Raw genomic sequence first — 25,197 nt, forward strand, 5'->3', positions numbered from 1 at the left:
AAACAACAACAACAACTCATAATTAAGAAAATTCACTGTAATATTATCACCAAGAGTTTTCTAATTGTAAGGGCTTCAATGGTTTTTCAACAGCCTTAAAGCTATCAGACATCTTATTTCCTAGAAGACAAAACTTTAGATTAAACAGAGATGACTGTTTTATTGCTCTCTCTAATGCAAGAAACGATCACTTGGCCAGCATGTGTGAAAGTACATGACACAAATAACATCTTTACTGCAAATGAGGTGAGCAACACTCTTGCACAATTCACACTCTCATTATGCCAATGTCAATCTATTGAAAGCGAGGTAGACAGAGCCAAAACACTGTTCCTGTTACTAAATCATAAGCACATATGTGGTTTGGAAAAATAAAGCACTACTCATTTTCTTAGTAGAGGAACAAGAAAAGTGAAAACTTTTGGCCCCATGCTGATATATTTTTAGCAACTGACAATTTTTCATTCCACGATCATTCTATTAAATTGAAATGAATATGAAATGATACAAGCTAGCTCCCAAGTCCTGAAAATTAATATACGAATTATATGACATGACCATAAATACAGTACTTCATCTCTCATGGTGGTGCATAAATAAGGATTTACCTTAAATCCAACAGTACAACAGAGTGAGGTAGATTAAGTATGATAACGTGCCATACACATATATTGCATGACGTCATGTAAAAATTGATTTTTCAAAATCTGAAATGGCACACTTTTTACACTGGTACTCTTTACAATGACAAAAAGCTTTGCAAAAATGCTGAAGTCTAAATAAGTGTAGCACTGCATGTTATACCAACGCGTTCTCATCCCAAAGCGCAGGCTGATTCTGGTTGTTAAAACGTACAGTATAAATCTCAATGGCAAAAGAGCTCTTAAGCAACAATACAAACATAAGACTGAAGCATCCCAAACTACAGTTTATGAAATGTGTGCCTATAAATGAATTGACATTTATTGGGGTATTTCAGTCCTACAAAAACTCACCGGCTGTAAATGTCCTCTGAGTGAGTTTGCATGTGCATCCTGCTCGGTGTGAGGCTCACACTGCCTCCCTCTAAATATACGAGTGTCTCTCTCACTTTTCAAACCACTGCTCTACTCTCTGCCCTTCAGAGCTGAAATTTATGTGAATTAGAGTTGCAGCAAATAGGAGGGTCTAAGACTACCTTTGTAAACTATCAGCAAACACAGGACAGAGGTGACCGAGAGATCACTGACTAAAAGGTATAGAAAGTGTTTATGTTTGTGGTTCCAGAGGGTTTGGACACATTATGGCATTAGAGGTTTAAGACAAAGAACACAATAAAGCCAATGAGAGCATTCCTTCACGTGTCAAAGCACAGCTCTTATTCTGTCAGCAAGGGGTTCGTTTTTCAACAACAAACCCTACCTGTGACCCTGAACAGACAACAACAGAGGTTTCAACAACATGTTTTAACAGTTTAAAGCAGTAGAGCTGATTTTGACCTCTGCATCCCCACCTTAATAAAGTTGGATATTTCTCAGAAGATGCTAAAAATTCCGTTCCTCATTGTTTTTTCATATGATATTTCCAACACCTGCCCATTGTTTACTGGAATTGGAAAGGGTTTTGCTTGTTTTATTTAATCACCAATTTCCGTAGTTGGTTCCTCCACTCTCTCTTCCTGTCCATTCGAAAGAAAGAATCAACAAGGCTTCGAGCCAAAGCAACAATGCCTTCTACACAACGAGTATCTCAGCAACATAATTTGTACTGTATTATACACTAACACTCAACATTTTGATGTTGGTAAGATGTTTTAGATTGTTTTTTTTAAAGAATTCTCTTAATGTTGATATAGAGAAAAAAATTAACATAGACATTAAACTGTACTTTATTTCATGTGATGGCAAAGCTGAATTTTCAGCAGACATTATTCCAGTGTCACATGATCCTTCAGAAACTGATTCTAAAATGCTGATCGACATAACACATATGATAGCCTACATGTTAACGTGTTTTAAGAGTCACAAAACTGCAGCAGTTTTGATGTTAAAAACTGCACTTTTTTTATATCATGTGACTTTCATTTTTAACATTTAAAAGAAAGAGCAAAGCGATAACAGCCCAACTATACAGTCCAATGGGCAAAACTGACATTTATATGAAGGGCTGCCCAGAGGACATCATATTTTTAGTCATTCGTCTTTCAGCATCATTAGATCGACACCAACAACACAGATAAAAGTCCCTGAGCAGGTCAGCTTTATTCAACCAATGAGAGACTTAAGAGCTGCCACAGCCAAGTTTACACCTCTAAGCTCTTCACTAATGGCATTCTGCTTTCAAGCTAACCCATAAGGAGGGTATAAATACACCAGGTCTCTACTCTTTTAGACTCCAGGTTTTAATAAAAGGACAACTGACTGCAAATCAGCGCCACTCACCTTTGTTCAGTGTTCATGTACATGTCTGGTTTTGTTTTAGACAGTCTAAAAATGTTTTAGACTTGCTAAAAGAAATGATCACATAAATTGCACATTTTTTTTTCTGTAATTAATCACACCATATATTTTATATTGTAATGTTTTCACACTGAATGTCAAAATCAATGTAGAAACAACATAAAGTATATATTTAAATTAAAATATTTATTATATTTAATATATATGTATGTATATATATATATATATATATATATATATATATATAGAGAGAGAGAGAGAGAGAGAGAGAGAGAGAGAGAGAGTTCAGATGCAAAAGCCTCTAAGTGCCATTTGAAATTTTCTTCTAAAATTATCATTTTATCAAGCTTGTATATTTAAGTTCAGTAATTTCACTTAAATGGCAATAAAGATTACCTATTAATTGTCATTTAAGTGAAATTACTGAACTTAAATACACAAGCATAAAAATGGTCATTCTAGAACAAAATTTCAAATGGCACTTATAGGCTTTTGCATCTGAACTCTTCATATATATATATATATATATATATATATATATATACATACTTGAAAGGCCAGTCTCACTGATACCAATACTGATTGCAAATTTGAACTAGCCTCGAGTAGCCCATGTGGCAACTATGTGTCTTTTCATTTATTCATCCCGCTTGACAACAAGCTGACATCAGGCAACATCCAGTTTGTTAGCAACACCGTGCTCGGGCATCCGCCTCTGATCCCACAGGTATCTGATCCACTGCGAGAACGTGCGAGAAGCGAAATCTGTCTGGCTTGGCTGCGCTTTTTTCACTCCTCCCCTCACTGCAGCCGCCTCTCGACTACATTTCAAGGCGCATCTCAAACAAGCCTATTGAAAACGTCTGATAAACGTCGTATCTTGTAGAATGCACACTGTGCACCGCTGCTCCACACAGAGTAGGCTACGTGCGATTGAAAGTGAAAGTAAAAGACAAACTCCCTTTTGTGCATTGCACACAAATTAGTCATTCATAGTCCGTCTCCCAGTCTCTCTGGACTGTTTATTTGCGGCTATGGTCTCAGTTTGCACTTCGAATATTGAGAGAGTACTGATTTGACAGTATGTCCTGCCTGTGCTTGAAATTGGAATCATCAAATGAAATAATAAAGCATTCTTCACTGTAGCCTACGAATGAAACGTATTCTGATTCTTAGACTGCTGTCGCTTAATGCGATCTAGATACACACGATTTCTTAGATGTTTACATTCACTTTAGACAAAACCAACTGTTTATGTGAACCTTGCGTTTTTGACAATTTAAATGTAATAAGACGATAAAGATAGTTTAGTGGTCGCGCTGTGACAGCTGGCTAGCTGTGCATTGCGTTTAGGCGTGTAGCCTATGCTCGTAAGAAACGCCGCGCTCTCATAAACAGTTTGAAAGCGGCAGAAATCACACTAACTATATCTTACAGGTGTCGTCGATGGATATTGCGTATAGCATCCTCGATGTCGGATTAATTTAGCAAGTGGATCTACGGTGGAGGTGAACATCACGATAACAAACAAAGGGTGAGTGGAACTTGTTTAGGCCTATGGATCCGCCGTGGTCACATTTATGCCAGTCATTTTGCAAACAGGTTATTCGTCATTGGATGTGTTGTATTCGCTTGTTGGACAGATCACAATTTTTAAATGCAATGCAATAAGACCTTCTGTTATGCTCTTGATATGCCAATATGCTGGATGTCACTGTCTAACTTTGTCAAGGTAGCCAGTGACATCACGGACCGTTGAAGCTCAAGATGGCTGCCCCCTAGTAACAAAACAATATAGCCTACTATACAAAACAACTAACAACCCCTCATAGTGAAGTGGTTTGAGGAAAAAAAATGTCACCTTTGAGGGTTTAAACTAAATTAGCTGTTGGACAGTGTATAAAAACGAGTGACTTTGTGAAAATTATTGTAAAATTTGTGTTGTTTTATTTTTGTTGTATCGATTATTTTCTCATCCATTTTTTTTTTTTTGAGGAGACACTTCCTCCCTTGCCTCCTCGGAGGAAACGCCCCTTAGTCACTCATGAACTCATTTGTAGGAGACATAAAGGATGTATTTGAAGAACTGTCTCAGTCAGTGTTTTGATTTAAAAGAAAAAAAGCCTTCCAAAAGGATGTGGCACCTTAAAGCAGCACAGTGCAGGGAGGGACACAGATGTAATGGTGGTGGTGGAGGGCTTTCCTTGGTTGACAAAGCCAAGCTGATTGATCTAGTTCACTTGTGCCCCGGAGCAGGGTCCTCTGGACTGCCATGCTGCAATGGTTCACTACACTCTCAGTGAGCGTGTACAGCACACATCACAAACAGCACAGATGAGAGTCGGAAAAATTCATTATGGTCCTGAGAAGGATCGTTCCTCTGCTGTTTGCTCCTGTGTAGAGCTTCTGACAGGGAGCGATGGCGAGGTGGTTGAAAGAGCATGTATAAGGGACTCTAATCTCTTTTTTTTAATGCTGCCTAAACAAGATTAAATCCCATCCTGTGGACTATGCAGTCTACAGTACCAAATTTCTGGGCAGACTAACCAGTGACAAATGTAATCTAAATCTTTATATATATATACATTTTGGCTACAGTGCAATGCATACAGCTACAAGCATTCTTTTAAAATCACCTACATCGTACAAGACTTGCATTAAAGCAGAAGGAAGACTTTACATCTGATTCAGGTGGTTACAAAGATATATTAGAAAATGAAAAAAGCACTCAAAACATTGTCGAGATAAGGGCTGTAAAGAGGAACAGTGTGGCATGTTAAAATCAGTGGCTTTTGGTCAATTAGATCTGGCTTGTTTGGCAGCAGTTGAAGGATTGGGAAATTTAGTGTTGTCTTTGTATGACAGCTACAAGATGCTTCTGTGATTTGACAGCTTCTGTTGTAGTTATCTAAAAGGACAGTTGCAGTCAAGCATAAAGATGACGTATTCTGTTTTCATTGCTGTGCAATAAAAAACTATTTAAAAAAAGTTAAAGCTTCAAATGAGGATGCACATAATAAACTGTTCTGGAAGCATGTGTACAGACCTCTCACTGATTTTTCTGGGCATAAAAGTAGTTGTAGTAGTTGCTCATTATGCACATTGAAGTCAGTTTATCACTACCAAAACTCTTCACTGAATTACAGCGAATGTTATTTTATTTATTTATTTAGTGAAGAAATGTATCTATTTGATCACAAACTGTATTGCTTTCGGTTAAAATACCAGTAGCATTAGATATAAATGTATAATTTTACATATCAATCATATTATTTTTCGCTGTAGGCATTTCATTGATCTTGAGAACAACAAACAAACAAGTCATATAGGAGATGTTTGGTTTACTTATCTAAAATTAATTTATTAATTCACGGTTCTGTGGCTTACCAGATTTAGCTGGTTCTGATAATGATTCAGGTCAGGATGTTTTTATGTTTAGAAGATGTCAACTTAAAAAAAAAAGATTGTTGCTTGTTCAAGTTTCTTTGTTACAGTCAGCTGACTTAACTGAACTAACGTAGTATTTTTTGTTGGGACTACACGAATCATTTTTTTTTTTTTTTTTTGGGAATACATAAATAATTTTTGTTGACATAACTAACTGGGTAGGTCTGTAGTTCCCAGCATGGTTTGCCTGGCACTGTATTAGGAGAGTAAATGTTTTTTTTTTTGTTTTTTTTAGTAGTTGTTCTATAGCTAAATGTACCTGCAACTCAAATGAAGATCAAATTAAATCAATCATAAATATCGGATATTTGGCTTTGTTAAAGTTTTTAAGTCGAGAAAAAAATCTGAAAAATAATAACAATTTTATTCATTTATTTATTTGAATTTATGTGAAATTATTTTCATAAGATTTAACATTCTAGTTAAAGTTAGTAAGTTTTGAGCTCCATGTCAATTTTTGCATTTAGAGTGCTTTTTAATGTCAGGTTTCTCTTCTTATTGAAAGTTTCTCATGCTGGCTCCCTTTTCATCTATTTTGTAATATATTTGCATTGTAATTTTTACTAAACTGGCATGACTTTCCCTAACTCCCAAAATGCCATGAAAAAAGCAAAACCAGCTATAGCCATAAAACCATCAAATCATGCTATTGGAAATGCTTCTCATTCCATGTCTGATTGTGTGAAGAGCGAAAACCGAACCACACTATTTTTTTAATTAAACATGACCTTCACCTTTGTTAATGTGTTACCCCAGGAAACTGCCTTCATTCAAAACCACACACCACTCTTGCCAGTTAAAACTATTGATATCCATAATAAAGGCTAGATGTCTCATCCGCGCTGCTGGCCAGTGGAGGTCGACGTCCGCACCTGGCGGCCATCTGCGGCCATCTGACACAGGCAGCTTGCTCACTCGTAACATTGTGTTTTAATAGTGCATGTACTTTTTAAATAACTATATCTTGCTCAATTTTCTCCTGATTTTTAAACGGTTTGGTTTGTTATAATGGTCAGGGATAGTTATGACACTGCTTACTTATAAATAAATAATCATTCCAGAATTATAGCCGTCTTAATAGGCTAACATTTGTAAGAAACTAAACCGTTTGTAAATCCGTCAAGAGTTCAACGAGATAAGAGTATTTGTGTTCGTGATGATCATTCAACTTACATTCGATACCACAGAGCCCGCCAGAAAGCTTGCATGTGACAAGATGGCCGATGGTGATGACGACAGAGACTCCGCCGTACGACATCAAGCCTTTATTATGGATATCTATGGTTACAACACTTATACTTGTGAAACATATTGAATGTCTGAAATAGTGTGACTTTACTCGCATGTGAGGCTATTTCAAAATAAACAAAATGAAATGAGCAGTTTAAAGTCAGTGGCTTGTCAAACAACTGAAAATAAAACAAACTTTTAAATCAGCTCTATTTTACACAGGCTAGCCTCTGCTGGCAAATGGTCGGAAATGAATCTTCTTTCCTGACTATAATGAGTAGGAAATAAATTATCTGAGAAGAAGGATAGTGCCACTTGAGGAAGAGCTACTGCCATCTTCTCCCTCCAGTCACCTCTAAGTCTCATTATAGCCCATTTTTGTTGTGGGGGGATGTGTATCTTTAATAACTCAGTCTGAAGAGGCCAAGCTAAGCATTCTGCAGTGTGAATCTTGGCCCATTTGAAGTATCTGTGGTTCAACAGTAAAGACTGATATTCCTGGGCTCAGCAACTATATAAACAGACAAACTGAACTCGATTGAAGATTAGACTGAACACATGCTCACAGCAGCTTTAAATTTTAAATCATTATCAGAAAATTGCACAGAAGTGGCCAGTATATTAACCAGCATTCTGCAGTTCTTCCATGCAGAACATACCACTGAATGACAGGAATGTGAAAGTTGACACGGGATTGAATCTTTGGGAAAAAAATAAGCTTCATAATTTCAAAAATCTATGTATTGTTCCAAAGCTGTGGAAACACTGAGCATGCTACAGAGCTAAGATGATGGCAGGGACAAAAATGAGGTTGGATAGGGCAGCAGAGAGGAACAGGACACGACATGCACACGTCCTGTGTGAGATCACACTGATGTCAAACCATATCGCTTCCTGCTGATTAAGCTGACGTAACGGCACATGAGGATCTGGCTAATTCCTGTATTACATTAGCGCATCAGAGGCAGATGCAGGGAGGTTATATAACTACTAAGCAGTTTTGTAAGATGATTTAGTGACATTTAAAGCTTTGATGATAAAACAAACACATTTTGGAGTCGCTAAAGTGATGTTTTCTAATGGTAGTGTAAACATCCTGTTTCTCTCTTATAGGTTTTATGGTGTGATGAGCATTAACTCTAGAGAAACTTATTTTTACCATACAGTTGCAGAGAAGGAAAATGTAATCCCACAATTTAGCAGATAGGGGCTCAAATGATCTCCAGTCTTGGATTTCTTCACCACTCCTCATGTAGCCTATATCACTTGGTTTTGAGATGTATTTCTTATTCTTTTCCCCAAGCAGGCAATAAAAAGGCAATCTTAATTAAAAGCAGTTACAAATAAAAAGTATCCAGCTTGATATTACTTAAGGGCTGGTAATTTGGGGGTTATCCATGTAGTCTCCAAATGCTATGCAAATGTCATAAATATAGTGACATTTTGTGAATCTATGGTTTGAAAATATGAACAGTCTGAATGAGCCGTATTAATAATAAACTGATTCACAAGTTTGAATCTGACTTTCCAATGCTAATAGGCTTCATGTTGAATGATTTGATTTGATTTGAAAATCTGGGTTTTAGTGAAAAGAAGAAACCAATCAACATGCAATGGACATCTATGAACATGGACATGGCTCCTCTATGGTAGCTCTTTTTGAAGGCATCTTGAGGAAAACAAGGTCAGTTTAAAAAAAAAACCTTTTTCTAAAAATGCAATTTGGTGTTCAGCTGAATTGGAAAAAATACATTCTATATAAACATGGAGCTATATAAACTGCAGTTCAGTGCACAGATAGCCACAAGAAAAGAGGCTTTAAAATTAGGTGGTAGCTCATGAGGGAAATTGGTGCTGCAGGGTTTTCAGAGGAATCTCTTTCAGCACATTTGGAGCCTCTGAGGGTAGAAAGAACTCTTAAGAGTCCACGCTGTGTTGGATTCTGTGCCTGTGGAAATGTCATGTATCTTCAGCAGCATGGCAGGATTGGTGCTGTCTCTGGAATAAATCTCTGTTTTAACAGACCCGACAGGGAATGGGTGACAGCAGGGGACAGTGGTTTTAAGGCTGTGCCTTCAATCTTATACGTACCTCAGTGTGAGTGAAAATCATTGAAGTGAAAGAAAGGTATTTTGGCATTTGAAAGTCACTGGAGTCTGATAACATAATTAGGCGCTATACATGAATAAGTAAATCATAAATACTGTAAGTTGTAACAACAACTAAAAATCAAACTGTAATCAACTTGAAAACATGTAACATATGTAATAACAATATGTAGCCTACCGGTATATACCAGTCAAAAGTTTTAGATCGGTAAGATTTTTTATGTTTTTAAAAGAAGTCTCTTCTGCTCACCCAAAAAAACAAACAAACAAACAAACAAAAAAAAAAACAGTTAAATTGTGAAATATTATTACAATTTAAAACAGTGGTTTTCTATGTGAATAGTGAAGTGTAATTTATTCCTGTGATCAAAGCTGAATTTACAGCATCATTACTCCAGTCTTCAGTGTCACATGATCCTTGATGTCATGGTTGTAGCACTATTGGAAGTTTATATCTCACAATTCTGACTTTTTTGGTTTAAATATATGTTATAAATGTAAATATTATTTAATGCTGTTGCTGTAGGGTATTAGCTGTAGGGTATTATGCCCTCAAACTGAAAACTGCATTGGAATATTATGTGTAGATCTATTGCTTACATCAAATTCATGCTTAAAGTGTAATTGTTGCAGATTTCATCATTCCAGTCTGTCCATTTAATGGCAACATGAACAACTGCATTTAGCTTCAAAGGACATTTTTGACAACAGTATTCTATAAAATGAAGACCTTTTTTTGCATTCCTATTCTGACAACCAAAGGCACGACATAACTGACTGAGTTTGGACTGAATTACTCTGCTAAATTACTAAAGGCCATGTTTGACATGTGTTGTCATTGTGGAACTTTGGATTACAAGGAAGGTTGTTGCTAATAACTGATCAAAATTTGAATTAAATAATGAATGGTAAGTTACTTTGAATTAGTGTTTCTAATTTGCAAGGGCAAAGACCGTTTTATTATTATTTTTTTTTTTGGTATTGGTATAATACTTGAATTAAAAATCTCAATCCTTGTACCCATTAGATACCATGTGGTTGCTAAACTGACCTGAGCGGTGACAGTTCTTCAAAACCTTTGGCTAACCGAAGTGTCAAACTTGCAAGTCAACTGCTCTGACATCAGCTCAGAGGTCTTCTCATTACTGCTGCTCTCTCTGAACATCACATAGTTTTCTCAAATCTTTTTTGGGCCCAAATGTTGATACAACAGTGCACATACGTACACAGATGTCATTGTTAATTTATTAAAATATCTGAGATTATAAAATAAACATAAATTGTCATTAAAATCATTCTGAAATTGCATAGAGATAGATTGATGCAATCTTCTGGCTCATAAACCATTCTTATTCATTGTTATGCTTAAATCAGCTTTAGAAATATAGCCATGTTCATATACTGCACATATTCAATCACTTCCTAAAAAACATGAGTAACTCAGTGAGTCTAGGTGAGAGTGGCTGGTTTGAATAGCACCAATGAGATCAAGTGATGTGGGAGAATTTGATGATGAGGAGAGGAATGTAACTAATCAGCAGAGTGAACAGTGAGGGTTAAACCCCTGTCTTAATCTCCCCATATAGAGGGTATCAACCAAACTATACAAGTGCACTCATGTGCTGCAGTCAGGAATACTGGACAATAGCTCCTCAGACAGGCAATCTAAACTAATGGCAAAAATATAATCATCTGTATGCGTGTACATGGTCATATGTGTAATATTTTCTAGTGTGACATACAAATACCTTTCATCAATATAATCACAAGCTATAGTGCCAACAACATTTAGATGAAGCAGTAATACCTGGATTGAATCCCACTGGATTGGTGGCAGAAGAGTTCTGGGTTGGTCTGGATCTCACCAGGTTGCCCTCACTGCCAGCCCTCATCAACCTCTCCCCGACAACCAGCATGTGTGAACGGTTCCCTTGAGGTTCCTTTCGGGATTGCTTGGAGGGTTTGACCAGACGTGAAGGTTTGGACATCTCTCTAGGTTCTCCTTAAGCACTCTCGTTAGAGATTTTTCCAAAATTCTCCCCTCTCTCTGAAACTGCACACACCTTCACTTTGCCCAAACTTTGCAGATAACCTGACATCCAACTAATTCCTTTGCTGCTGTTCTCTGTTCACATTAATGATTTCTGTGACGAATACTGGACAGTGAAACCAGTTGAAGTAGTTGAGGAGTCCTTCGAGACCATCATATGCTCAGCTTGAGGCAGCACAGTGAAGACACAACTGAATGCTTGAAAAACTGGATCATTGGAAGAGCTGAGGTGTATACACTCTCTCGCTATGTAGAAACGCGCAGCATGCTGATGTCTAATCACTTCTCCCGCTTTGGAGAAATGATCCTCCTAATAATCCAGCACCAGGCAAGCACCAGGCTCTAATCAACTTGTGTAGTTGCTGGTGAAACAGTGCTCTTAATGCAGATGTAATATCTGTGTTAAATCGCCATGCAGGTTTGACCAGGGAGCCAGCAGAGATGATCACTGTGTGTCAGTTGCTTTCCTAGTGCTGTGCATGCAGACCAGAGCCACAGCTAAGTCACATTCAGAGAGAGAGAGAGAGAGAGAGAGAGGGGGGGGGGGGGGGGGGAGGGGAGGGGGGGATAGAGAGGAGAGAGATTTACTCCCATGTGCATGGTTGTGATAGGCTAGGAGCTCCCTCCCCACCTTATCCTCATTTAGTGAGTGTTGTACTGCTCACAGGTAAACTATGTTGAATGAACCTATTTGTCTGTCTGTGTCTGTCTGTCATGCTTTCAAAAGTCTGAGTAAACTTGTGAAAATGCTTCTGGTGTGAAATCTTGGGAGGTCATGTGACACTGATTCTGTTTTACACCTCATTTTGAACTTGCATAACATCTTTCCACACATCTAAGATGATTTTCTCATGTTTTGTTGACGTAAGTCTGGATCATGTTACTATGGATCTCGAGCTGTGGGGGGAAAATTATTTTAAAATTAACTGAGTAACTGTCATGCTATTCGATAATGGCACAGTGGTACCTATTAATGTTAAAGCAGCACTATGCAGGATTTCAGTTTTTGTCAAACTGTGACCCCTAGAGTCGCTGTGGAGTACTTGTACTGTCGTAAATAGCACTCACGCAGAGATGTCTCTGCACTCAAGGCCTGATCCCCTCCCCCTGTATACCGGTACCTGTTCAGTAGGATGGAAGCTGTAATGAGTGGAAATGTGGTGTGGCCCCTTTAAGAGCTGCGCCCTGTTGAACTGTTGGCAGTCTGTATTGTATGCGCCTCGAACACCGCATGTATATGGGGCCGGGTTATTTCTGGTTGATGTTTATTTTAGCAGATCTTTCTTGCTGTAAAGCAATTCTTTACATAATCTTACGCCAACATATACACCCGTTTCTACGCAAGAATGATAAATCAGGGCCACTGAGTCCGAAATTTTCGTATGTGTTTTTCGTATTCGTGATTCGGTGGCTCTGAATTGTCAAAACATCATTCTAGCACCATTCAAACTGCTTGCTACGGATGCGAAAAACGCAAAAAATTTCGATGACAGACGAAATTTATGACGGACGAAAATTTCGGAGGCAGTGTGAGGCAGAGAGGCTCACGCATTTCCGCATGTACCATCTCCTCCGACGTCTTCTCTCGTTTCTGCCTTTTAGTTTTAGTAATTTCACTAAAATTAACTGTTTTTCCACCTCAATAAGCTCCAACTCCAACATGATCCCCTCTCTTTCAGTCGCCATTGCTTGTAGTAACCTAGCCGTGAGGAATCTAAACGCAGTGGAACATTAAAACCCTCCGCCGCCAACTAGCGTTTCGGAGCAGTACTGCAGAGCAGCCAAGACCTGAACGCAGAAGTATAAATGCTCTTGACGGCGTTGCCTATGCCGTACACTATGGCGTACACTCGACGCAGAAGTGTAAATTGGCCTTTACAGGAACAATCTTTAATCTTTAACAAGTAACTTAAGCATTTCATAGACAATTCACATCAAACACGGCCTGCAGCCACACAGTGTCTGGTTTCTCAGATTAAAAGAAGACAATCCACATCCCCCTCTCTGATTGCCATAACACCTGTGCTAAACTCAATTTACAGATGCACTGAAGTATCTTGTCGTCACAACAATTAGGTGATGCCCATGTCTCCCTGCCCCCTCTGGCATATTTTGTGCCTGTCATGGGTTACCATGCTCTAATCTGTGCCAAAAATATCTCACAAGCACATGGTCCAGGGAGTTCATGCTGACATGGTTCTCTGAAGAACAGGAATAAAATGGCTTTAATAGGTGTTTATTTTCAGCACACCCTCAGTTCACATGAGAGCAGGCCTAAAGAGGTCTAAAGAATGAAAGCTAACAGACATGTAGGAACACAGGATCCAAGACTTTTATGTGTATCCTCCTCATCTCATGACAGTGTGCTCGTCAGCCTGTCAACAGCGTCTGGAGCTGATTTTATTCAAAAGTACACATTCAGCAATTCTGCCTGAACAGACTACCTATAAACTCAGCTGTCAAGTGCTGTCACATGAGAGAAAAAATGTTGTCTGATTTTATTATTTACCATGTGGGTTAGGAAGAGTTCACAGAAACATTGACCACACTGCATTTTTTTTATTTTAAAACATTTTATCTGTAACACCTCTCTGTAAACATTTTGGCTAAATTATTTTATTTTATTTTTACTTTATTTTTATTTTTTCAGGTTACATTGTAACACCAGTAGGTGGCAACAAGTCTTTATGACTGAGTTGTTCAATCATTCACTCAACCAGTTTGTTGAAAAAACACTACAACGCAATTGCTCGAAGATAAGCATTTAATTCTGCTGTTGCTTTGTTATAAAACAAAATATAAAAAAGCATTGTATTCTAAATTGTAGAATCATTTAAAATTTAAGTTAACATACTGTAAAATGTTTTATATATAAGTATGTAAAACGTAGTAATTATATATTATTTAAATTGTATTTTATTATATAAGGTACACGTATTGTAACTTTTGGCCCTCTATTGGTTAAAAAAACAAAGTTTTATGTATTTTGTAGAAGAGCATTATTTTGGTTGAGCTTCGGTTCTGCATGACTGTGTGGATGAATGGTTCTTTCTCATAATTAAAAAAAGAGAGAAATGATCCTACTGCTCATAAAACATTAAAACACTGCTCATAAACTACTAGCCTTAAGCGATATAACCAGATTAGGTGAAAAGGATCTCAAGCTTAGCTGAGGACATTATTTCAGGTAAACACCATAGTTCCAACACAGTCTCATGAAGATGCGTATCTATACCACGAGTGTCATTTCTCGTGGCATTTATACGCCAAAAGTGTTTTTTTCGTGTATATGGTACGCACTAAAAAACCCTGGGTTAGGTTTAGGGGGGAGGGGGGTGGGGAGTTCGTGCGTATTATACGCAAAAAAGTGCGTATCATATGTACGCGAAAATCGCGTGCCAAATACACGCAAAAACTGTTTTTGGCGTATAAATGCCACGAGAAATGACATTCGTGCCATAGACACGAACTTTCATGAGATCGGGCTGATAGTTCCCAACAACCCATAATGAAATGACCCTTCACAACAGATAATGATTTACTATGAACTCATTTACAATGTTTTTACAATGAATTTACAATGTTAGAGAGCTACATATGTCGATTTTTTTCGGTTCAATAAAAAAACTTTTACAACATTTCAAATCCCCCAGTTCTCGCCTTCTCCAAATAGCCAATGTTGATTTAATTTTATTATGAGCTCTGTGACCGTCCCATTCTCTTTTTGCTATCATATTTAGTTTGCCCCACGCCACCTTTCTCTATCGTCGTTGTGACAACTAACCTGAGCTACTCCTACATCATACAAGGATATGACAAGGCATGCACGGGCGAGTGGTCGTATGCAATTTCCTGCAAAAAAGCAGGGTAAGACAAAAACTCGTTTTGGAAGAAGGACTGATTATGTATTTATTAATTATTTAAATTGTTAATTTTTAACTAAAAAAATTACATGGCGTAGCCAACCTTTAACTGTCAATAATATTATTATATTTTACGTTAACTGTTTGTATGATCTTTGGTCAGTTTTATTTAAAAATTCCCATTAAATCTTGACACACCTGCACTGTAAAAATGAATATGCTTTATCTAATCAATAAAATTGTGGCAACAGATTACAAGCAATATTATTTATTAAATTGAACAAATTAGAATTGAGTAATAGTTAATCAAATTAATATTCTAATTAATTCTAATTTGTACAATTTAATTAATAATATTGCTTGTAATATGTTGCCACAATTTCATTGATTATAGATAAAGCATATTATTTTTTTTCAGTGTGTGTTCTCGCCAGTGTAGAGGAAGACTGGTTCTATGGTAGCTTTGGAGAAGGGTCAAAGCACTGTTTTTCAGTGTGTAATGTTTCGAATCTGACTGGGTTAGGCAAAACATAATGTGCCTCACTGAACTTCAAAATTGTGATGATGCCATTACAGATTTATTGAATCATTTGGGGTTGAGAGACTTCTGACCACATGCATATATTGAACATCATTTCAATTTCAGGCAAACATACATAATTACGAAACATTTTATTTCCTGTCTTTACATCTGAAGCATTGTACCATGGTGACTTTGACCTCTTTCCCTCTCCTCTGTTTAAGGGGAACGGACAGTTCTCCGTCCTTGATTGTTTAAGTAAGCTATCAGGAAATTAGTTTTCCTTCTCTTAATTTAGTTTGCCTTTGTTATGAGCCAAAGGATACGTAGACACACATACACACTTGACTGGTCTTTGTACTTTTGTGTGTGTGTGTGTGTGGAGGGGGAGGAGGCACATTGATGGTGAAAGGAAGTAAGTAACTATGGGCTACAAATATACTTAAAGGGTTAGTTCACCCCAAAATGAAAATTCTGTCAGTAATTACCCATGTTGTTGCAACCCTGTAAAACTTTCGTTCATCTCCGGAACACAAATTAAGATATTTTTTTTATTAAATCTGACAGCTGAATGTCTTTAATAACTTAATTGGGCCACCCAATTTCGATCCCTTAAGAAACCTATATAGAAGTGAGCTCTCAGATTTAATCAAAAATATCTTAATTTGTGTTCCAAAGATGAGCGAAAGTCCAGCTAGTTTCATGTTGTGAAAGTGTGCAAGAGTCCACCAGGGAGGAGACGGTGTCACTGTAGTCCTTTCTGTGTTTCTTCTCCATTAGCCACAGTAATATAAATGTCACCTTCTTAGAGACAAGATAAAATAGAGCCCTCATTATCTCCTCTCAGGGTGAAATGCCGTAGCTGTGTCATGGTCAAAAATAGGCCACTCTTACTTCCCTGAGTAAGAGGGGAAGAGTGCACACTGGATTTGCTTAGAATACTCCTTCCTCAAGCTGCTTATTGTGACACCACTTATGGAGACAAAAAGTAATAAGACATGACTGAAGTTCTGTTTAAGACCATATTATAATGCTAAAACCATATGCCATTTTAGTATCCAATAGGGATGTCACGGTACCAACATTCCAGCAGTCGATACCGATACCTTTAAAATTTTACGGTTCTCTGTACCAATTTCGGCACTACAGTTTGAACTGTTTTTCCAATTTATTTAACCTTTTGAAGAAAATATTAAATTCAATTCAATGACTTTATTATTTATGACAGTAAATTTATGAAAGCATTGAAGGCTACATGCTGTTTAATTGAAAATATTGATGATATTGAAAAAAAATTGCTTATAAAAAATCAAGTAAAAAATAAGCAACATTATTATCATCATTATTAATAGTAGTATTTTTAATTAATGGATTAATGCTGTAATACTGTTACCATGTTTATATAAGGCTGATTAATATGTACATTGTCATAGGATTTTTTTTATTTTTTCTCAGAGGCTCATAAGGCTCATAATTCATGTCCGCGTATTTAGCCTAGTTATTTGGTGCGTAGGCCTATGTAATAAGCGTTATGATGTACGGTTAATGTGCATTATCCATTAGCAGTATGTCACTGTACATTCAAAAAAGATTTAGCTACATGATTTTCTCATAGATAGTGGTGACTGTATGAGCAGGTTTGTAGCTGGGCTGTCAGTGAGTTGAGCCTTGTGTGCTGAAGGCAGCCAAAGAAATCCATTTTAAATTAACTGGACCCTAATACCAAGTCTAGGTCCCTCTCCCCCACTCTAATTTCTTCTTTTGAAGTCTATTCCAACTCAGATTGCATGAATATCCATGCGTCTGATGTTCTCTCCCACTGACCTGTGATTACAGCTGCGGTAAGAGCAGACTGTGGGGGTTGGAGAGAGAACTATTTCTATAATGTTGAAAACAATATTCATTTAATCACCGAAAATGACTCACATGGTTAACCAAACTGTCCAGAGTTGAGAGACACTGCAGCCTGAAATAATCAGTCCAAATGAATGGAGCTGTATGGTGACTTATGTCATTGAAAGGTCATATCTATAGAGCTAGAACATCCTACAAACAGCTCTCATTAAAGGCTTGTGTCAGACTCACAAAGTTCATTGGACAACAATGAAAAACAATGACTCTGTCAGACACAAGCTGTCAATTTTTAAAAATGTAGTTATGGTCAGTCTCATAACAGCAAGTGCCAGTCAAAACTTGAGTCAGAATCTGCAGTTGTGAATGTGAAAATGTTGCAGTGAAAAGACATGACTCATTTTTTGTAAAATATTACCCATAATACTAATAATATTGTTATTAGCTTTTGTATAAAAGCCATTCATTTTAGCAAATATCAGCTCTTTGAGCAGGTTCTTTGCCCAGTTTGATCTAAGAGCATTATCAATATTAAAAAATCCCAGAGGGATGGTGGGCATTCACTGAGAAATATCACTACTGGAACTTTCTATCTCTTAAAACACACAGTAGGGCAACATAATATTGCAAATATCACCATATGACACAGGAAAAACAAAACAAACAACAACAAAAAAACAGTTGTTTATTTTAAAGCACTTTGAAAGTTGTTGTACAATTTTGGATCAGCCTATTTTACAGGTCTGTTTACAATATTACATCCTAAATCACAGCTACAGATGAATAAGATGAGGCTGACTGGACCATGCTAATTAGCCGAACCCCTTGTCTCCAGATTTTAAAAATATCCTTTTAACAATATCCAGTTCATTGATGGCATCATCTGTGCTATAATTTGTGGTGGAATTAGTATTAATCTGTGATGTTTTGTGGTATGGTGTTGTTATTGGTTTATTTCAGATAAAAATGCAGTCGGTATGGACATGTCACGCAAACAGACGATGAAGAGGAAGATCAGGTTAAAAGTCTTTAATAACACCAGGGAAGCAAATCCAAATAACACAGGTGAATACACACAACCAAACATGAATGTGAACTGAAAACTTAACACTTAAAAAACTGCAACTTAAATACAAAGCAAATGAGGGAAGTAATGACAAACACTTGTGATGATTAATGAATCTCCATATAAGTAAATGGCTGGAAACTAAACAAAGGACAACAGGAACTAATGAAAGTCGGTGGCACTGAAGACGAAGGCAGAGCCGCGGTGTTGAGCTTCTGAGGTGGAACCAGAGTACAAGAGGACTGAGGTGGAGTCGGTGGAACCGAGCACCGCACAGCAGAGTCCGTGGCACAGGCAGGGGGATGACTGACCAGGGTGGTGCTTGAGGGACGAGGGAACCCAGTGGAGCAAGCCGGGGATCCACTCGCATTTATTTGAAATTAATCTCGACATTTTTCAAAATGAATCGATTTGTTTTAAAAACGAATCGCTATATATTTATTCAAAACAAATAGCTGCATCCATCCAAAATGAATCGATTTGTTTAATCAAAACAAATAGCTACATCCGAAATGAATCGATCATTTTCTGAAAGAATAATTTTTCAAAAAGAATCGCTACTTCTCCTAAATCGAAACCTTATTTTGTCTAAAAAGAATCACTACTTTTTTACTACTTTTCCTAAAAAGAAAAGTTGATTTTCTTAAAATGAATTGCTACTTTTAAAAAGAATCACTTCTATTCCATAAAAGTAAGGCTAATTTTCTTGATGAATCGCTTTTCAAAAAGAATCTATATGTATTTTCAAAAAAAATAGTTACTTACATCCATACGAAATAAATCAATATGCTACTTTTATAAAAAGAATCGCAATAATAGCTACTTTTCCTAAAGGGAATAGCTACTTTATCAGAAAGAATCACTGGTTTTCCTAAAAAGAAATGCTATGAATCGCTACTTTTCAAAAAGAATCTTTACGTATTTTCAAATGTAATAGCTAAAAAGAAATGCTAATTTTCTTATAAATAATCGCTACTTTAAAAAAAAATGAATCGCTACTCTTTTAAAATGAATTGCTACTTTTTCAAAATGAATCACTACTTTCATAATACAGTTTTACATTTATTTAAAATACATACAATCACCACTTTTTCTAAATGAATCGCTTCTTTTTCAAAATAATTAGCTACATTCATAATACATTTGTACATTTAAAATAAATCAATACATACAATCAACCACAATTTAAAAAAGAATCCTTACTTTTAAAAAAAAAAAGACTCGCTACTTTTTTAAAATGAATCGCAACTTTTTCAAAAAGAATCGCCTCCTTTTTAAAAAGAATCCCTACTTTTTCAAAAAAGACTCGCTACTTTTTTAAAATGAATCACAACTTTTTCAAAACGACTCGTTACTTTTTCAAAAAGAATAGCAACTTTTTCAAAAAGACTTGCTACTTTTTCAAAAATAATAACTAGCCTATTTTCAAAAAGAATAATGTAACAAAATAATAATGTAACATTTTTTTAAATTATTAATAATGTAAAAACATAATTAACATGATTACATTGTAATAAATGTTTAATAAGACTGTAACAAATGTATAATTACATTATTTTACACAACTTTTTTTCAAAATGAATCACTACTTTTTCAAAGACCCACTAATTTTTCAAAAATAACTAATTTTTTTTTCAAAAAGATTGTGACAAAATAATAATGTAACAAATGTATAATGAATGTATAATTACATTGTAATAAATGTATAATAAGACTAACAAATGCAACTACATTATTTTACACTACTTTTTCAAAAAGAATCGCTACTTTTCCTAAAATGGCCTGCCCCATTCTAAAAAGAAATGCTACATTTTGCAATATGAATCAATTCATTTATTCCAAATGAATACCGAATAAGTTCAGGATATTTGCTATTCAGTCAATTTCTGTGTCAGCCTAGTTGTTCTCACTTTCTCCATGGTAAGACTAAACCATCAGCAATAATCAAACTTATGCCATATGCCATTTTGAACCTCTGTCATATGCTGCCAACTCTAACTAATTATTTAATAATTATCTAATACTAATTATCTGTTTAAATTCAGAAGGGAAGCTTTAGCTTAAGTCACAAGAGGCCATTTGTTAATATCACGTTTTCCCCCCTACAAGTGGTGTGTTCTCTAGGGACTGCATGTCTCGTTTTGGTTTCCTAAACAATCTGGCCCTGATTAGATCCCATAGGGTTCATTCAAAGTCTGTGTTGAATGTGTTCCTTTTCCACTGTCAGCATGCTGTGTATTACATAGGTCAATCACAGAGTAGGTGCTAATTTACTAGATTACCCTCCAAAAAATATAATAAAAATAAAACATCTTTAAACAATAATAGAAAAACACTTTTTTACATTCCGTTTAATTTGTTTTACAGTTTTGTCATGTTCTTTTTGCTGTGTAAACAAAATGAAAGAACAAGATCGGTATTTATTTTATTGCTTATAATAGATAACAATTAATGACCAAATTAAATAATTAGAGAACATTTCTTATTATGACATTATTATTTGGCAGTCTGCCTATTTCTGCCTGCTGGGGCAAAAAAGAAAAAAAAAACAAACTGACTGCCCACTGACCTATTTTCTACAGTTTTGTAAATATGGGGATTACTGTGACTACGTATGTGCCCATATTGATAACAATTTAATTAGTAAGTATGTAAATGAAGAGTCAGAATTATGTATTAAGCAAAAAAATAAAAAAGAATTTTATTTTTTATTTTCTTTATACATTTGTAGGTGTCTGAAATAGCCAACATTTAAGTTGTATTTTTTTATTTATTTAATAAATGTAAAAAAATGCATGAAAAATAAAAAGACTGCTCTATTGTTTATTTGTCTTTTCTTTTATTTGCAAGAATAACTCCTTTTCAGGTTCAGACGTTTTAACCAGTGGAGGGCAGCAAAAAGCGACCTTGTGATTGTGCCACATTTTAGAGTAGAATCAACCAGAATAGTAATGTCAAATCTGATTCCTAATTTGATAATGAGCTGAAATCATCTTAAAATGATCTGTTTGCAATGACACTAATTTCATTTGTTGGCATGGCAAATCCATAGACGCCCCATAACACTGAACCCCTGTGTGCACACTAACGAGAGCCTGGAACATTTATCCATTTATGTTGCTGAGTGTCATGTTGACATGTATAAATGTGCAATGTATAAATACATCTGTGAAGCATTTTCATAATTTGCATAAGTTAGCATCAATAGTCAAATATAATGATCTTATTGTCCCTTCCGAGAGCACCCATTTCCCCGGTCATTCTGTCAGATTTGATTCTTCCTCAGAATGGTCCCCATGAATGGAGTCCATGTGACAACACCCCTTTCAACAGCTCTCCTCGGGCTCACATGGGGCCCCAAGGCTTCTGCAGAGTGCTGGTTCTGAGTAAATGAATTAAGACTGATTTTCATTGTCAGCTGGTGGACCATGTCTTAGGGAATTTGTTGCTTGCCTTGGCTTTTTTTAAAAACCCTTCATTTTCTGTAAAGTTAAGCCTGCATCATCATATATGACGCCAACTACTGAATTTCTTGATAGCCGCTAACAGATATTAGTGGTTTAAAGTAAAATGTTACATTTTAATCTTTAAATTAAGAATGTTGTTGTGAAATTGTAAATTTCATGTTAGAACAAAATTGAATATTATAGCTATATTACAAATTAAACAGTATGTTTTTGTTTTCAATAAATTGCACTCAAAATTAAAAAAAAAACTTTTATTTTTTAAATAAAATGTAAGTAAATTAGAATTTACACTATCACCCTCTGAACAAATATGTTGCAGATTTCATTGTTTACATAGCACATTATGATCAATATAATTTAAAGTTGCATACAAACAAGCATTTCGTTACAAAATAATACTCCTGTTGTGTGAGCTGAAAATGACAATCAGACGAAAGAATACACTGAAAACATTTATTTAGGTGTTAAGATGCATGTACGGTTGCTCTCACTATACGCCTGACTGATACTCAATGAGGTTATTGATCTTCATACAAAAAATGCATGAAACAACAAACCACTTTGGACTGCATGAAAATGAATATGAGAAATCTACATGCAGTGAAAAATAGGGGCCAAAAATCTCCACTATTAGCCACTGAGAGGACTACACTGATTAATTAAAGGGCCATATTGGCTTGCCCCAGGGCAGACTCTTACAGTAGAAGCAACGCTGTCTCTAAGGGGGAGGGGATATACCTAGAGTCTGCTGTTGTGACTGTTCACTGAGGGTTGGGTTTACATCATGCAGGGGAGTATATTTCAGTATCAGGGATTATGCTGTTTAAGCAGACTCAAAGAGATTAGGCCATCTAGACAGATCACGGCAGACTAATCTATTTTAATAGACTTTTCCTTGTCTGAAAATGAAGAGTGGGTTTTATGATTGAGACATGAAAGTGCACAACAGCCCCCTTAAAATATATTAAGGAGATAACACATGCAGTCTATTGTCTCTCTTCAGTCTGAGATATGAATTGACTAGAAATGCTTAATAAACACAGAGTCTGCTGTCATGGTGAATTATAGCTGTTTAGAGCTAATCAAGAGCTTCAGAATTGCACTTGGAATTTCATTTGTCTATATCTGCTCTCCTAAGTGGAGCAGGTTCAGTCCCATTCAAATCAAATTTAGTCCCAGCAGAATTAAAGCAATTTAATGCTTTTGGCTCAAGCCCTTGGCTCGAGTCGATGTTTGTAGCCCTCCCCTCAAACCTTATTCACTTTATAGTCCTTAATCCTGTAATTGTGAACAAATGTGGGCACAGATGACTCAGGTGTGATCCTATTTTTTATTTATTATAAATCTTATATCACTGTCCTCGATAAAGTTTTGTATGTCCATTTATGGTTTTTTTTTTATTTTGGGGGTATTTTTGAATTTATTTACTTCAAAAAGTACCATATTTTCTATGTAAATTATGCTTATTTTTATGTTGTTGTTTTTTTTAATTTTTAATTTTTAACTACATTAAAATATCATTCCAATAAGTTCTTAGAGCTAAAACCTAAAGATGAAGCTGACTTTGCTGTCACCCGGTGTCTTATGCTTATTACAGATCAAGGGAAGTATTTTTAAAAAATAAATCAAAACTATTTTGCCCACATTTACGGTTTTATGGTTAAAGTGAACTGTTTTAAACTAAACAACACTCAGTGCAACTCTGAGACAATAATAATAATAATTTGACATGACACTTGAACATGGTTCTTAATTTTATTTATTTATTTTAATATATAGACCATTTCACAAGATGTAAACAACACTGGTCCAGAAGCACTTCCTGTTTCAGTTTGTAACTGTTTTCTTTATTTCACATGTAAACAAAACATCTTAAAGATGTTTGTTTAACTTTTTGATTCAGTTTTAAATGTTCTGTTGGTTGTATTTTATCCCAGCTTTTATGTAGTGTTAAAAAACTGAAACAGGAAGTGCTTCTGGACCAGTGTTGTTTACATCTTGTGAAATGGTCTATAGCCTACTGCCAGTGTTATAGCCTACACTAGGCAAATAAATCCGAAAAAGTAGGCTATACTGGTAGCTTAATTTTGACCTGGACAAAATCCAGCAATTTTACTGGCATTTCCATTTACCCTAAAACGCAACGCAATAATATTTAAAAATCAAAATGCACCTGCAACTAGTTGAAACACTGTAATATAGGCTATAAACACCTGTAAAAAATAAAAATAAAAAATACGGAAAATTTAATTAAAAAACTGTCAAATTAATACATATTAATAACATACAGGCCAGTGTAAATAATCAAATTATTTAGCTACAACATTTTAATAGCAGTTAATAATCGAACGTATATTTCATTTTCTATATCGTTCTATAATTTAAAAAGATAATATATTTATGACGTGAAACGACTGTATCCTATGGAAGCTGTTTACCGGCGCCACGGAAAAAGATTGCGAAACTTTTTCTCACAATCGAAGTTTTTTTCCCCAATTGCTTTATCTCACAATGTGGACTTTTTTCCTCAAAATTGTGAGATATACAAGTTCAATTCTGAGGGAAAAAAGTCAGAATTTAGAGAAAATAATGTGAGATAAAAAGTCGAAATTACTTTAATTTTTATTCAGTGCATGTGCTCTGTCAATAGCTAGAATAGCATACCGGAAGTTGAGTTTTATTGCGGGGTCTGACAATTTAGTGTACTTTGTCAAAACTGCATAGCCTATCAGTGTTTGTGAAGGGTAAATGCTGTTTTGGTAGCAACCAATTTAATACAAATAGCCTACAGTTTCTATGATGTTTTGGCTCATGTTGCAGTGTGATCTGAGTCGTTGTTTTCTGTAGCTACGGCAACCGTTTTGCGCACTAGAAATCTGAAGCAAAAATATTGTGCGATAGCATTTTATGCCTCGTAGTTTGGAGTCATGGACGTTATCGAAAAGAGAATAAACAGCATTAGGAATGAAGCCGAGGAGGCGCTGATTTCAAAAGAGATTGACGAAATAAGTCGGTAAGAAGTTTTTTTCTGCTCTCTTGCGAACAGGCTGTAAGTTGCTGATGGCATCCAAGATAAACTTCAGCTAAGTTTTCCCGGTATACTATGCTGATCTTTTCACTAGGACAGGATCTTTTCACCACGCGATCTTTCTCCCTC

The 25,197-nt window shown here is 35.9% G+C and overlaps 2 protein-coding genes across 3 annotated transcripts in view; one reads left to right on the forward strand and one right to left on the reverse strand.

The window, feature by feature from the left end:
- Positions 1-11,378, reverse strand: part of LOC120482320 (sickle tail protein homolog) — a 49,206-nt gene extending 37,828 nt beyond the window's left edge. The window contains exon 1 of one of the 2 annotated variants that reach the window (XM_089131266.1): positions 11,031-11,378. In XM_089131266.1, coding sequence (XP_088987392.1) covers positions 11,031-11,211 — 181 coding nt within the window. In that variant the 5' untranslated portion in view covers positions 11,212-11,378. The remainder of the gene's footprint in view (positions 1-11,030) is intronic. The other variant, XM_089131267.1, reaches the window with a different exon arrangement.
- A 13,585-nt stretch (positions 11,379-24,963) lies between these two features.
- Positions 24,964-25,197, forward strand: part of c5h10orf67 (chromosome 5 C10orf67 homolog) — a 119,488-nt gene continuing 119,254 nt past the window's right edge. Inside the window, exon 1 of the mRNA XM_089131270.1 lies at positions 24,964-25,053. Within this exon, the coding sequence (XP_088987396.1) occupies positions 24,968-25,053 (86 nt within the window). The 5' untranslated portion in view covers positions 24,964-24,967. The remainder of the gene's footprint in view (positions 25,054-25,197) is intronic.

This window comes from Pimephales promelas, chromosome 5 (genome assembly GCF_988280905.1).
Source record: "Pimephales promelas chromosome 5, fPimPro1.hap1.1, whole genome shotgun sequence".
In the NCBI taxonomy this organism is placed as follows: domain Eukaryota; kingdom Metazoa; phylum Chordata; class Actinopteri; order Cypriniformes; family Leuciscidae; genus Pimephales; species Pimephales promelas.